This window comes from Primulina tabacum, chromosome 18, assembly GCF_025594145.1.
Source record: "Primulina tabacum isolate GXHZ01 chromosome 18, ASM2559414v2, whole genome shotgun sequence".
NCBI classification, from domain to species: domain Eukaryota; kingdom Viridiplantae; phylum Streptophyta; class Magnoliopsida; order Lamiales; family Gesneriaceae; genus Primulina; species Primulina tabacum.
Window position 1 is genome coordinate 21,613,699 of NC_134567.1, and position 15,003 is coordinate 21,628,701.

General features: G+C 34.8%; 2 protein-coding genes across 2 annotated transcripts; one reads left to right on the plus strand and one right to left on the minus strand.

The window, feature by feature from the left end:
* Positions 1-10: 10 nt before the first annotated feature.
* On the minus strand, positions 11-2,630 carry LOC142532356 (uncharacterized). The gene is made up of 4 exons (XM_075638670.1): positions 2,479-2,630; positions 546-906; positions 261-451; positions 11-155 (listed from the first exon to the last, which is right to left on the minus strand). The coding sequence occupies exons 1-4, from the start codon at positions 2,628-2,630 to the stop codon at positions 11-13; spliced, it is 849 nt and encodes a 282-aa protein (XP_075494785.1).
* An 8,739-nt stretch (positions 2,631-11,369) lies between these two features.
* LOC142532357 (uncharacterized) lies at positions 11,370-12,147 on the plus strand. Its single transcript, XM_075638671.1, has 3 exons — positions 11,370-11,405; positions 11,468-11,717; positions 11,762-12,147. The coding sequence occupies exons 1-3, from the start codon at positions 11,370-11,372 to the stop codon at positions 12,145-12,147; spliced, it is 672 nt and encodes a 223-aa protein (XP_075494786.1).
* The last annotated feature ends 2,856 nt before the right edge of the window (positions 12,148-15,003 follow it).

A 15,003-nucleotide genomic window follows, 5' to 3' on the forward strand; every position in this document is an offset into this window, starting at 1 on the left:
CACCCATAAATTATAATTCTTCATATAGATTTCCATGATTTTTTAGCAAGAAGTTCCAAGCCATCAAATTTTTTAGCCCCATAGTCCCGTCATCCTTCAGTTTATATGACATGTTCCAAGAAATAGGAGGGTGTTTTGTAGGCCACACAAACTTCCTACATATCATGTAGGTGTTATCGATAATATTAGAAGGAAGTGGTAGTATAGAAATCGAAAAACACTCAACTCCTTGTTGTACTGAACAAATCAATTCAACTTACCCGGCATACGACAAATAATTTCTAGGCCGAGATCTTATTTTAGCATTAATTGCATCCACAAGAATACTATAATCTGAAGTCCTCAACCTCGAAGGAGCCAGTGGAATACCAAGATATCGAAAAGGGACGTGACCAATATTAAAACCAGTGATATCCAAAATCAATTCCTTTACCAGTTCATCCACGCCAGCCTATTAGATATTAGACCTTCAACATATTCACCCTCAACCCTGCCATGTTACCAAAATTATTCAAACAATCCATTATCAAAGATATACTAGATACATTTCCTTTTGAGAATAAAAGTAATTCATCTGCATAAATGTGTAATGCGGAGCTTATCACATCTTCGGTGGAAGTCAGACAAAAGGAAAATGACATGTGATTCAAAGATCTCAACAACATCTCAAAGCATAGAGTAAACAAGAAAGAGGATAAATGATCACCTTTTCTTAAGCCCCTCTTGCCAACGACGAATCCATTAAGTTTCCCATTTAAAGATATAGAATATGAATTTGTCGTCACACATTCCATAATCCATCCAACAAACTGAGGAGGAAAGTTCAGATGATACAACACTTCATGCAAGAAATCCCAATCCACATGGTCAGAAGCTTTTTGCAAGTCCACCTTCAAAATGTTGGTCCTACACATGCGACAATTTGAGATAATAAATATGAAAATAAAAAATAAATTGGACACTGAGATTTACGTGGAAAACCGCTAAAAATTATTATGATAAAACCACGGGCAAGATGAAAAAAAATTTTCATGATGATATTTTATTGTGTACAGCTCAATCACTGTGTTTCCAAAGAGAACACACACTCTCTTAGTACAGGAGAATAAAACACCTCATAAATATTATAGAACTAAGCATTCAAATGCTATAAGATGAGAGGAAACTCGAAAAAGATATGATTTCAAAATTAGTGGAAGAAGCCCTATTTATAGAGTTTTTTGTCCATGTGAAAACGGTCTGAATTTTCCTTCGTCAATTTTGCCAGCTGCTGCCTAACAAAACGTGTTCAAAATTTTTGTTCTCACCTCATTTAATACATATTGTCGACATTTCTCCCACTTGGAGATTTGATTGAGAATCGACACATCTCCACACATATTTTTCAATCTTGTCATTCCCTGCTGCTTATGTTTCTGCTAGGCCACTTGAGGATCTACACAATTCAAACTTATCTGTATTTACTGTCCTGGTCAGAAAATCAGCTATGTTATCTTTTGTATGGATCTTCTGCGTATCCACTTCTTTCTTCTACTACTTCCCACACAAAGTGAAATTGGACTCCAATGTGTTTCTTCTGGGAATAAAAGGTTGGATTCTTTGCAATGTGTAAGACACTCTTACTGTCACAAAACAAAAGAACATTTTCTTGTTTGTGATCAATCTCCTCCAATAACATTTTAATCCATTTTGCCTACTTTCAAGCTTGAATAGATGCCATATATTTTGCTTCCGTCGTAGATAACGTCACAACTATTTGCAGTTTTGAGACCCAGCTTATTGCTCCCCCTGCAAGTGTAAACACATAACCAGTAGTAGATTTCCTCTTATCAGGATCACCTGCATAATCTGAATCGACATAGCCCCTGAGTGTAAAATCCGATCCTCCATAACATAATGCAGCATTTGAGGTACCCTTAATGTATCTAAGGATCCTCTTGACAGTGCTCCAATGCTCTCGTCCAGGATTTGTCATATACCGACTAATTGCTCCCACTGCTTGAGCAATGTCTGGTCTTGTACAGATCACAGCGAACATCAAACTTTCCACTGCTGATACATATGGTATTCAAGACATTTCCATCCTCTCTGCTTCACTGCTAGGACACATTTCGGATGATAATTTGAAATAACAGGAAGATGGGTCTAAATTTGCTTACTATATTGCATGTTGAAGCGTTGCAAGACTTTCTTCAAATAATTTTTCTAGGAAAGCCAAATCTTTCTGTTACTTATGTATCTGTGAACTTGCATCCCTAGAATGTTGTTTGCTGGTCCTAAGTCCTTCATATCAAATTCCCTAGTCAAATGTGCCTTCAATCCTTGGACCTGATCTTTGTTGGGTCCTGCTACCAACATGTTGTCCACATATAACAGCAAAATGATATAATCATCACAGACCTCTTGAAATACATACAAGGATTTTCACTCAGTCTGTTGTATCCAAGGCTCATGACATAGGAATCAAATCTCTTGTACCATAAACTCGGCACCTGTTTGAGACCATAAAGAGATTTGTTCAACCTGAAAACCAAGTTCTCTTTGCCTTTTTCTGCAAAACCTTCTGACGGGACCATATAGATTTCTTCTTCAATATCTCTATGAAGAAACGTCGTTTTCACATCTAGCATTTCTAGATAGAGGTCAAACACCCACACAATGCCAACATTACTCTGACTGTTGTGAGACGAACCACATGAGAAAATATCTCATTGAAGTCAATGCCTTCTTTCTGAGCATACCTTTTTACCACCAATATAGCACGAAACTGCTCCACTTGGTTATTCCCATCACGTTTGATCTTATAGACCAATTTTTTATTAATGGATTTCCTCCCTCGTGGTAATGTAACAAGATCTCAAGTTTTATTTTTGTCTAATACCTCCAATTCTTCTTGCATTGCTATCATCCACAAGGATACATCCGAGCTTTGAGTAGCCTCGTGAAAACTCGATGGCTCACCATCCTCCGATAATAAACAATATGCAATATTGCATTCAGTGACATAATCTGGAAGCTAACCTGGTGGTCTTCTATCTCAGTTGACTGCCTCACATTAGAAACTTCATACTCAACATGTTCTTGTTCTTTATGCTCTGGTACTACTTCACAAGAAATTTGATCTTTGTCCATCTCATTTTCCATATGAAATATAGTAGTTTCTGAATTCAATATGTATTTTCTCTCTTTACTTTATCATCCTCGAAGATAAAATCCCTGCTGATGACAAGCTTGTGGACAGTAGGATCCCACAAGAGAAACCCCTTAACTCCATCAGCATATCCCAAGAAGATACATTTTTCTGGATTTCGAATCCAACTTCGATCTTTCTTGCTCATTTTACATAACATACACAAGACTTTCAAATGTATGAAAATGAGAATAATCAGCCGGCTTCCCAGTCCATATCTCCATCGAAGTCTTCAGATCAATCGCTACTGAAGGAGAACGATTGATAATATAACAAGCGGTTTTGATTGCTTCCGCCCAAAAAAACTTTTCTAGACCCGCAGTCCTCAACATAACTCTTGTTTTGTCCAACAAGGTCATGTTCATCCGCTCTGCCACTCCATTGTGTTGAGGTGTGTAAGCCGTTGTGAATTGTCTTTTGATGCCCTCATGTTGACAAAATGCATCAAATTTTTCATTGGTATATTCTCCTCCATTGTCATTCCTCAAACACTTGATTTTCTTTTCAGAATCAAGTCCAACTCGCGCTTTAAAATATTTGAAGATATGTAAAACATTTGATTTCTTCTTGTTTGGATACACCCAACATTTCCTAGAAAAATTATCGATGAACGAGACAAAATATCTTGCTTCTCCTAGGGATACAGCCAGTGCTTGCCAAACATACGAATGAATCAGAGACAATATGTTTTTGCTTCTGGCAGTAGAATTGCCAAAATTTAATATGTGTTTTTTACTGGTAACACAATGCTCACAAAAAGGTAGTGATACTTTTGTAAGTCCCGACATCAACTTCCGTTTTAAGAGAATTTTCAACCCTCGTTTTGACATATGCCCGAGCTTTCTATGCCATAACACTGTTAGTTCTTCTCTCGAACTAATTGATGCAACAGCTAGTTCCATCTCTTTGTGTGTTTCTCTCATAAGTACATACAGATTTGCAGCAATTTTTTCCACCTTCATAACCACAAGCGCACCCTTCACAATTTTAATGATCTTGTTCTCGATACGGGTTTTGCACTCGATATCATACAATTGCCCCAAGGACCAAAGATTTTTAGTCAGTCCCTTCACATGTCATACCTCATGTATGGTGTGAATGGTGTCATCAAACATTTTTAGTACCGACCCCAGTGATATCCAAGGCATGATTATTTTCCATGAATACAAATCCTCTTGAGACTGGTTCATAATGATCAAACTATTCTCTTCAAGACGTCATGTGCCACGTCGCTCCTGAATCCATAATTCATGTGTCAAAAAATTTGTGCATGCCTTCTGCAATTGTTGTCGTTTTGTTGAATAATATTTTAACATCGCCTGAAGTACTGGCCACATTTACTTGAGAATTTTTTTCGATACTCATACACTCTTTCTTGAAGTGCCCTTTATCGCCACATTTAAAGTAGTAAATATTTTTCTTCTTACTTTTCGACTTTGATCTACTTCGTCTTTGGCTCCCACTGGAGTCACGGTCCATAAATTTTCCTCTTATCATCTATAAAGTCTCTGCCTGCTTCGAAGTTACCAACATATCTTCTTTATTCTTGCGCCGGCTTTTGTCCCAGAACCGTAGTTAAGACATCATCGAATTTTAGAAGGCTTATAAGAACATTGTTGGTTATGTTGATGATAAGTTGATCATATAAATTCATAGACTTTAAAGTAGAAGCTCTGCACGTTCATTTTCCTCTATTTTATGCCTCATAGAAGTGAGTTGGGCAAATAGAGTATAAAACCTTCTCTTTAGAAAAATCTTGTTGTGTAGTCACTTGACCTCGTACATCTTTGTTAGAGTGCCCCAGATAACTTTTGTTGTTTCTATCTCAGAGATACTTGACAGTACTTCGTCTGCTATAGACAAGTGTAAATTGGCAACATCATTATCGTTCATCTTATTCCATTTTTCATTGTTTGTCATTTCCACCGGTCTATCTCCAAAAGCCACCAAGCTATTCTCATTTCTTAAAACTGCTTTATCTTTATTTTCCACAGCATAAAATTGCTTCCATTGAGATAATAAATATGAAAATAAAAAATAAATTAGTCACCGAGATTTACGTGAAAAATCCTAAAAATTATTAGGATAAAAACCACGGGGAAGATGAAAAGAATTTTTCACTATAATATTTTATGGTGTACAACTCATTCATTGTGTTTTCAAATAGAACACTCTCTTAATACAGTATAACAAAACACCTCACAAATATTATAGAACTAAGCACTCAAATGCTATAAGATAAGAGAAAACTCGAAGAAGGGATGATTTCAGAATGAGGGAGGAAGCTCTATTTATAGAGCTTTTTGTCCGTGTGAAAACAATCTGAATTTTCCTTCGTCAATTTTTCCAGCTGCTGCCTAACAAAACGTGTTCGAAATGTTTGTTCCCACCTCATTTAATGCATATTTCTGATACAAAATACACCTAACCGAGATGCGTTACGAGCATATTTTCTCAAAATTTCTTGTGCAAGGTGAATGCTATCTATTATAGACCTTCCATGAATGAATGCAGCTTGTGCGGGATCGACCACCCCTCCAATATGCCTTCCATGAATGAATGCAGCATGAGCAGATATCCTAGCAGTTGCAATGTACCAGCGCAATGTAGTAAAGACCTTGTGTGTGATATAAATCAGATGGAATCGAACCAATAAAGTGTAGAAAATCGTTGAGAAATTTGAAATGTTCGAACCGAGAAAAAGCACGTCATGTTCCTTTTCATTCTAGCGAGAAGGGAGAGCACATATCTCTAAAAATTGCACGAGATATTGGATTTATGTGTTCGTATCTATATTGTATTGTTATTTCTATTTTTATGCACACTTGATGTTTGACAAAGATGTCTTTGGTTTCTCGTTAGTCACCTGTAATGAATCTCTTGTACACCGATATAGATGACAAACCAAACAGTATAATAATTGTTGAGAAAAAAACTCATGTTTTGGTTCACTTTCCTCTTGTAGATACGTAAAAGTGTGAAAATACATGCTTTTAATACAAATTTGCCCGCCTGATTAAATTTTTCTTGTTATGCCACGTAAACACGTTAGAAAAATTATGGTTTTGTCGATTTTACTCACGTAGACACTGTTTACAAAAGCCAAAATCATGATATGTGTCGTCTTTTGACACATCATGATCCTGCTCAGTCATGATATTTTGTGCTCGAGCAAGATCATGACATGTGCTAAAAAATGACACTTGTCATGATCATGCACCTGCACGAGTAAGATCGAACAGACCTATAATAATATCGATCAAGTCTCTTCTGAGTAATGGTAAGTAACTATTTATATGCTTTTATGTTAGATATTATTTTTAATTTCCCAAAAATATTTAAATCGTGTATTCTAAGATATTAGTAAACTTCAAGAATCTTATCTCCCATAGGACTCGAGAACTGCCCATATATTTTTGGGTTTTTTAAATCTTTTAAAAAGATGTAGTATATATTTTACAGAATATTTAATTTATGGTTCTATTAAAAGGATAAAAAAAAAAACATTACCATATAATACTACACTACTACTAATTTATAATCTATAAAATAAATCAAATTTTTTTATGATAAATCCAATCACTCGTTGTCATGATACTCATTTTATGAGAATTTTATTTTAAAATCTTTAAAAATAATATATAACTTTTTTGGATCATAAAATTTAAATTATGATTTTATCAAAATAGATAACAAAATACTCCCACGAAAATTTTACTACGTTCGAATCGTGAATCATATAATATATTAAATCAAACTTACTTTTATGACGACCTCGATTGCTCATTATTATGATACACATTCGACTTCTTGACAAATTGGACTTTCAAAATTAGAAACTTATCATAAATAAACCGCAAAAACTCTTATAAGATCGTGTCAAATGTCAATTTTGTGATACGGATACCCTACTCGACCCCATCATATAAAAAATATTATTTTTCATTTAAAAAATATTGTTTTTCACTCAATGTATTGACTAGGTCAAGTCGTCTCACTAATATAGATATGTGATATCAACTCTAAATAAAAATGTATCTCGATTTCTTCTCCATGTAATATTAACTAATAATCACCATTACGAGTTTGATACTTAAACAAACTAAGTTTCTACTTAATTTAAATTTTTGTTCGAGTATATCAAAATCAATATTTGTGTTCACGTGTATGCTACTCGTGGATCAAAACTCTTTGTGATTTTAGAGTCAAACTATTTTCTCTTTTTTGCGAGCATACCTAGTTATCCTCATCGATCAATTAAACTCGTTTAATCATCGATGACCAAACTCATTTCAGTTTAACCCACTGAATCTTTAGTAGTGTCTAAAAGTATCATGTCACCACTACAACGAAAATATCTTTTCGCAGCGTGAAAATTCTCTTTCCGCGGCGTACATTGCACGCTGCACAACTGCAAGCTGTTGAAAGTTCAAGATTATTAACAGCTCACATATAACTGCACGATGTCGTTTATATAATTTATTAACAGCACACATAAATACATGATGCGGATATTATTATCTGCAGCGTACTTTTAATGCACGCCGTTATTTCTGTCAAGTGCAACAATATTAACATCGCACATATGAGTGCACGCCGTAAAAAGTAATATTCGCAGCGTGCTTTTAATGCATGCTGTTTGATGACGTGCTGTGGAAAATCATTTTTCTTATAGTACACAATCCCTCTGGTACAAACTTATAATGTCTGCAAAAATCTTCAATATAGTTAGCATATAGTACAATCCTTTTAGCTTGGATTTTTCGATATGGTTGGTGGCATTGATCCATCGAGGCCTCGTCGATTGAAATCCAATCACAATGTGAACATTCCAAAGTGTCATATTTTATTTTCATATAGCAAAATAATATTTTTTTCTTTAAAACATTCTTATACTATGTCAAAAGATTTCTCGAGATATTCACTTGACCTAAACACATGATATCCACTGATATAAATGAGTTGCTGAATTCTCAACTACAATGCACAAGTTTCTATCAAATTTACAACTACACTAAACTTCCCAACTTGTGGCCCTCATGGATTCAAAAAACGAGTCACAATGTAGTGCTCGTTGAATTGAGCTTTAGTGAGTGTGTTTGGTCATGAAGATCAATGGTACACACCTGTAACTACAAATTATCTAATTTTCTAGTGGTAAATTCAGTGTACTTATCTATCTTGTGTGGGACAGGTTAGACTTGGCCAAGCAAGTCTAGGGTGGGTCATGAGATTTACTAAACTCGTCTCATCATTATATATACTAGTGGATCATGGCATATGCGACGTGTGTGTTCCGTAAAAATAAAGAATGAAATAGTTTTTTTAGTTTGAAAATAAAAGTTAAAAATTTTCAAAATTGAAATGATAGAAAATAAAATAAAATATAAAAAAATGTGATTATAATAGAAAAAACATGTAGTTAGTTTGATAAGATGTATAATGTTTTAGGAATTTAAAATGATATCATGATCTATATTGTTATTATAAAGTGCTCTTGTATTATATATAGTAATAAATGTAAAAGTACATATATGTAACATAAAAACTCATGTGAGACGGTATCACAGGTCAATTTTGTGAGACGAATATTTTATTTTGGTCATACATGAAAAATATTACATTTTATGCAAAAAAATATTACTTTTTATTGTAAATATGAGCATGATTGACGCATCTAACAAACAAAGATTTGTAAGATTATCTCAAAAGAGACTTACTTTGTATGTAAATATATTATCAATAATATACCAATAGTTTTTTTATTTTATTAAATAATGGATATCTTAATCACTTGTCTTAGTTCATAATATTTTAGGATTAAAATATGTTTATTTTATTATGATATATTTAATATGAAAATGTATAATAACGCTTTTTTTACACGAGCTAGAAATTAGTTAATAGATTTTAACTTATGATAATTTTTGTTCTAAATATTATTAAAATAAAGTTGAAAAATGATGAGTTCATGGATAGGTCTAAAAGCGATGCTCTTGGGTTTGGCTAATCCCACCCGTTGTCATCCCTATATTTATCCTATAAGTACTTATTTGAGTGTTTGGATGCCCCCGTATCCATGCTAATGAGCCGTATCAATGACATAACACGAATCTTGATCTCGAGTAGAGCTATCAAAATAGGTTATATCTGTCGAGTTAGCTCGTCCCGCCATATAAAATATATGAGATGTGCTAAAATTAATGACTCATTCAAAAGTGAACCAAAATGGGCCAACTCGCTCGTAAGTTATTTTTTAAATAAATAGAACTTCTAATTTTTTTTTTTTTTTTGAATTTCGTATCAAACACTTTCACTTCATAGATTTTGGGAATTTTAGACTAGCGTTTGATGTGTCTTGAATGTTTTACTTTTTAAATAATTTTTTTTTATGTTATTCATATTGCTTGAATATGTAGTTTTTTTCCTAAAATTATAATCGGTTTATCATATGATTTATTTGATTGTGACATCGACGGTGCTTGAATAATTTATTTATTTTTACCTAATTTTATATATTATATAAATATGATAATTGAGCTCTTGATTTTGTGAATCAAGTCAAATATCAATTTTTAAGGCTAATCGAGTGATACTAATAATTTTATTGAGATTTATAAAATCATTTATATAATTATCTCGAGTTCATTTATATAATTATCATATTATGTAATATATAAAAATAAATAAAAATATTTATTTGATTTTAATTTTATATTAAGGTCGAAAGACATGAGCTTTTTACAATAGAAAACTTTAAATATTTATAAAAATTATTTATATAATTATATCGAGTTCAAAACACCATTATTTTGATAATATATAAAAATAAATAAAAGTATTTGATAGGGTTTATGATTTTTATATATTGAGGGCAACTAAGTCATTTGTGTTGTTTTTTATCATTAAATTAAAATTATCACATCTCATAAAAAGAATATTTTATCCTTATATAAAATTATTTATCACGGGCCATGATGTCACATGATATTATCATGAGCTTTTTAAAAAGGTACCAAACGTGAGATAAAATTGATTATTTATCAATCTCTTTTTTATCCAGTTTACCAAATTATACCTAAAAATTTGTTCTATGATTACAAAAAATTGTGAAACAACAGTTCACATAAAATATTATAATCTCAAAGTTTTTATATTTATGCAAATGCATGTGTCGATATAAATGATGATGCCAAATAAAATAATCATTAACTAAATAAAGAATGTTTTGTAGAATAAAATAATAAAAAACTAATATTAACGGTTGGATTATTGGACACGTACTATAATAATATCTCAAAACACATTTATCATGAGGTGCAAAATTTTTGTGCAAGAACATGCACTAAATTGTTTGTATCTCGAAAATAAGATTGAACCACTGTACTTTTTTTTTTAGCTAAACTATTCTCGATTTCTTTTAAAAAACCAGCGTCCATCGCTCGTTCCTGTATGTTTTTCATAGCTTTCATGACAATTAGAACATTTGTTTCTATAATGCACTTATCGTGAAAAGTATTAGTTATATTATATTAGTAATATTATATTTATTAGTGCCTAAAGATATTTTAGTCTATTTACTTTCATTGTAAACCTTAACTATATAAACTCTTTATGTTGTTTCTATAGTTCAATAAGAAACCATATTCTTCTTTTCTCTATGTTATCATGATACCAGAGCCGCCCTATAAATTTGTTTGATGTTTTGAGAGACTGTTAATCCAGTCTATAGTTATTGGAGATCGAATTACGTTTGTCGGATTAGAAAAGAAAAAGAAGAAAAAGAAGGGGATTTTTCGGATTTTCGGAATTTTCAGGAGCAGCAAGACGAGAATTACGATTTCTCACGTTTTAGCCGTTGGATCGTCTTGAAATTTTGACAGTTGGTTTAGAACATATAGAGGTACATTCTGAACAGTAAAGATCGTTTTTTTTTTTTTTGTTTTTTAAGACTATTCGATTAGGGAAAAACGAGACTGCAATTTGGGATTTGGAATTTTCGGTTTTTCAGATTTTTCACTTTGATTTGTTCTCGCTTTGTTTGATTGGATTTTTCCAATTTTTGGATTTTTTGACTCTGTTGATTTGGTTATTTGGGGATTTCAAATTCTGTTGATTCAAGGATTTCAGATTTGAGGATTTCTTCTCTGTGTCTCTTTCATTATAGCTAGTCGTAAGGATGATTCTCTTCAGTCGATTAGTATTCAATTGGATGGTAAAAACTACACGTATTGGAGCTATGTTACGAAGAATTTTTTGCATGGAAATTCTATGTAGAGCTATGTTACAGGTGTGCGGGTTAAACCTACAGACGACCAAGCAAACGATTATGCGGCCTTGGTCGACAATTGGGAGGCTGATAATTCGAAGATTATTACATGGATTAACAATTCTGTTACTCACTCTATTGGTGTTCAGTTGGCTAAAGAGGTATGGGATCATCTGGCTAGATTGTATACGCAGTCTAATTTCGCCAAACAGTATCAATTGGAATCAGATATTCGCGCACTTCAACAGAATGATATGAGTATTCAAGAGTTTTATTCTGCCATCACTAATCTCTGGGATCAGTTGAGTCTGCAGAGCTGCGAGCATTTGAACCGTATATTTCTCGTAGAGAAGCACAACGTCTAGTACAATTTTTGATGCCCCTTCAGAATGATTTCGAGGGATTGCGTGGGACAACACTACATCGTTCTCCTCTTCCATCTGTTGATTCAGTGGTTAATGAACTGTTAGCAGAGGAGATTTGGCTTAAGTCTAAAGTAGATAAGGTGTCTGTCACAAATACGACTCCATCCGTTTTTGCTGCTCCTCAACATTCTCCACCTAGAAACCAAAACAGATCAGCTCCTAAGGTCTCTCCGGATGAATGTGCTTTCTGCAAGGGGAAAGGTCATTGGAAGGCTCAGTGTCTGAAATTGCTGAGTAAAGGCAAGCAACAGCAGCAACAATGACCACCGCAACAACAACGCCCGCCGCAGACTGCTCCATGGTCGTATCGCCCACCTCAGTCCAACAATGCAGTTGCTGCCCCGTCTTTGGATCCATATATGTTTGAGCGGTTTCAGCAGTTCCTTACTTCACAGTCTCATGCCATGTCAGCCTCCTCTCCTAAAGGTTTGTCTTTGTCTGCTAATTCAGGTAAATCGCCTCCTTTATGGATCTTAGATTCAGGCGCTTCTCATCATATGTCTCCTGATATTGATTCTTTTACGTCTGTTACTTCTGCTCCCTTTTTGTCTGTCATGACCGCCGATGGTACTCCAATGCCATTGGTAGGAACTGGCTCTGTTAACACATCTCGTGTATCTCTATCAGATGTATACCATATTCCTAGTCTAACCTTAAATCTTGCATCTATTGGTCAATTATGTGATTCTGGTCCCTCAGTTTTTTTTACTTCTACCAATTGTTGTGTTCAAGACCCGCAATCTCAGAAGGTGATTGGGACAGGCCGTAGGGAAGGGGGACTCTATGTTTTGGATGAGCTCCAAATATCAGATATTGCTGCTTCTAGTGTGGATTTGTCGTCTTTTCGTTTGAGTTGTTCGTCTTCTGATTTTATCTTTGGCATTCTCGTTTGGGTCATGTTTCTGCGTCTCGTTTAAAGTTTTTGTTGTCTACAGGAGTTTTAGGTTATTTATCCCGTCATGATATTTCTGATTGTCGTGGTTGTAAACTGGCTAAATTTTCAGCCTTGCCAAATTTTCAAACTAATGTTCAGTCACTACATCAAGTACTGAAAACCCATCTACTCTAAGTCCGGATCTCCACGCTAATCTTGAATCTCTCATCCTCTTCGTGACCGTGATCATGTCCCACATGTTTTCATGCACACATAAAACCACAACAACAGCCGGATAACTTCGGTGAGAATATAATCTCAGTATAAAAAACGTACACATACAATCATATAAACAGATATAAAAGCATGAAACAGATATCAAAAACATGTATCAAATCTGAACGCCATGAATTGATATAAAACTTTAAATCAAACTCTGACTCCTCATCTCAGAATCGACTCATCTCTAATCTAGGGATCCCGGTTCCTGGACATTGACACAAGATACCGAATCTCAGCGATAGAAGCTGATCCGCTCCTAAGCAAACATCGATATAAACCAACATCCAGTGTCTTGGCACATCCGCCAAAGACTTGGCACCTCCGCCAATGACTAGGCACATCCGCCCATGACTCGACACATGCTTTGCTATAAATCAATAGACTAAGCATATCAATCTCATTAATTACAAACATCAATGCAATAAAATAAAGTATGTGATTTTGGGAAACTCAAGTCAAATCAAACTCGAGTCGTATCCTCACGATTCGACATTGATTTCTGGCTCTGTTCTGTCTTTGAAATCTTCAATACCAATCTGGAATAACATATTCGAGGAATACCATATCAACATATACCCCAAACAATACCCGATATAATTTAAAATTCAATCTAATTATGTTTCGACGGCATAACATCGCAATCTTGAAATACCGGTAATACAAACTCAGTATATACCAATCTCAATAACTCATAATCAATCAAGAAACACAATCTGATACCAAATCTGTATAATCTCAATCAAATCGAATCTGAAAATGATAACGAATTCATACGGTATCCGTTCTTCGATCCGGTTTCGATTATACGATGACAACCATCTCATGAACAACTAATAACAATCATATCAAGATTTCCTCCATATCATATTTTCAAATCATATCAAAAAGTAATAAAACTTACGTCCTGTCAAAGTCTTTGACGAGAGGAGCACGATATCAAACTCGGATTGAAAATCGGACGGACGGATCTTGCGTAAATCACAAATCTATGATCCAAGGAATTTGGGAATTTCTCTGTACCTTCGGTTCTTGTTTCTGAAGAAAGAAAAGATAACTTACATATATATCTTGCATGGCCTAGCAACGTGGCTCATTCTTCTTTCATCTCAGTCAGGCGCTCGGGCGGTCAAAAACTACCGCTCGGGCGCGGAATGTTCTGTTCGAGACAACTCTTGTTGAGCACTGGCGCTCGGGCGGTCATTTTCTACCGCTCGGGCGCCAGACTTTCTGTCCGATTACTCATCTTGTTATACACTGGCGCTCGGACGGTCATTTTCTACCGCTCGGGCGCCAGACGTTCTGTCCGAGTCCTAACCTTATGGTGCATTGGCGCTCGGCTTCTCCCTTCACATCTTACCTTAGCTCCTGAAATCTCAATTCTGTCAATTAATTAATGTCTGATTACAGTGATTAAATCTCGGGCATTACATTTCTCCCCCTCTAAGATACGATTTCGTCCCCAAAATCACAAGCAATCAAATCATGTCAGAAAGAAATGTATAACAGAGGCTAATCAGAAAACTCACATCAATGAAATAACTCGAGGAATCTCTGCCTCATATATGGCTAAGTCTCCCAGGTAGCTTCTTCGATGCCATGACGACTCCACTGAACTTTCACAAGTGGAATAATCTTCATCCTGAGCTGCTTTTATTTATGATCAAGAATCTGGATCGGCTTCTCGGAGTAACTCAGTGTCTCGTCAAGTTCGGCCTCGTCTGACTGAATAATATGAGATGCATCTGGAAGATACTTCCGTAACAGAGATACATGAAAGACATCATGTATTCCAGATAAAGAAGGCGGTAAGGTGAGTCGATAGGCACGGTCTCCCATCTTCTCGAGAATCTCATAAGGCCCAATGTATCGTGGAGACAACTTCCCTTTCTTGCCAAATCTGACAACACCTCTGAAAGGAGAAATCTTCAAGAATACTCTGTCTCCTGTCTCAAATACCAACGGT

What these genes read in the sequence shown, in the direction of transcription:
- LOC142532356 (XM_075638670.1), bottom strand. Translation starts at nt 2,630, where the DNA reads ATGCTAGATGTGAAAACGACGTTTCTTCATAGAGATATTGAAGAAGAA. An exon ending in AAACAGGTGCCGAGTTTATG is followed by an intron (nt 907 to 2,478) that starts GTACAAGAGATT and finishes TCGCATGTGTAG; the next exon opens with GACCAACATTTTGAAGGTGG. An exon ending in TTTTATTCTCAAAAGGAAAT is followed by an intron (nt 452 to 545) that starts GTATCTAGTATA and finishes AATATCTAATAG; the next exon opens with GCTGGCGTGGATGAACTGGT.
- LOC142532357 (XM_075638671.1), top strand. Translation starts at nt 11,370, where the DNA reads ATGATTCTCTTCAGTCGATTAGTATTCAATTGGATG. An exon ending in GATTAGTATTCAATTGGATG is followed by an intron (nt 11,406 to 11,467) that starts GTAAAAACTACA and finishes AATTCTATGTAG; the next exon opens with AGCTATGTTACAGGTGTGCG. An exon ending in ACTTCAACAGAATGATATGA is followed by an intron (nt 11,718 to 11,761) that starts GTATTCAAGAGT and finishes CTCTGGGATCAG; the next exon opens with TTGAGTCTGCAGAGCTGCGA.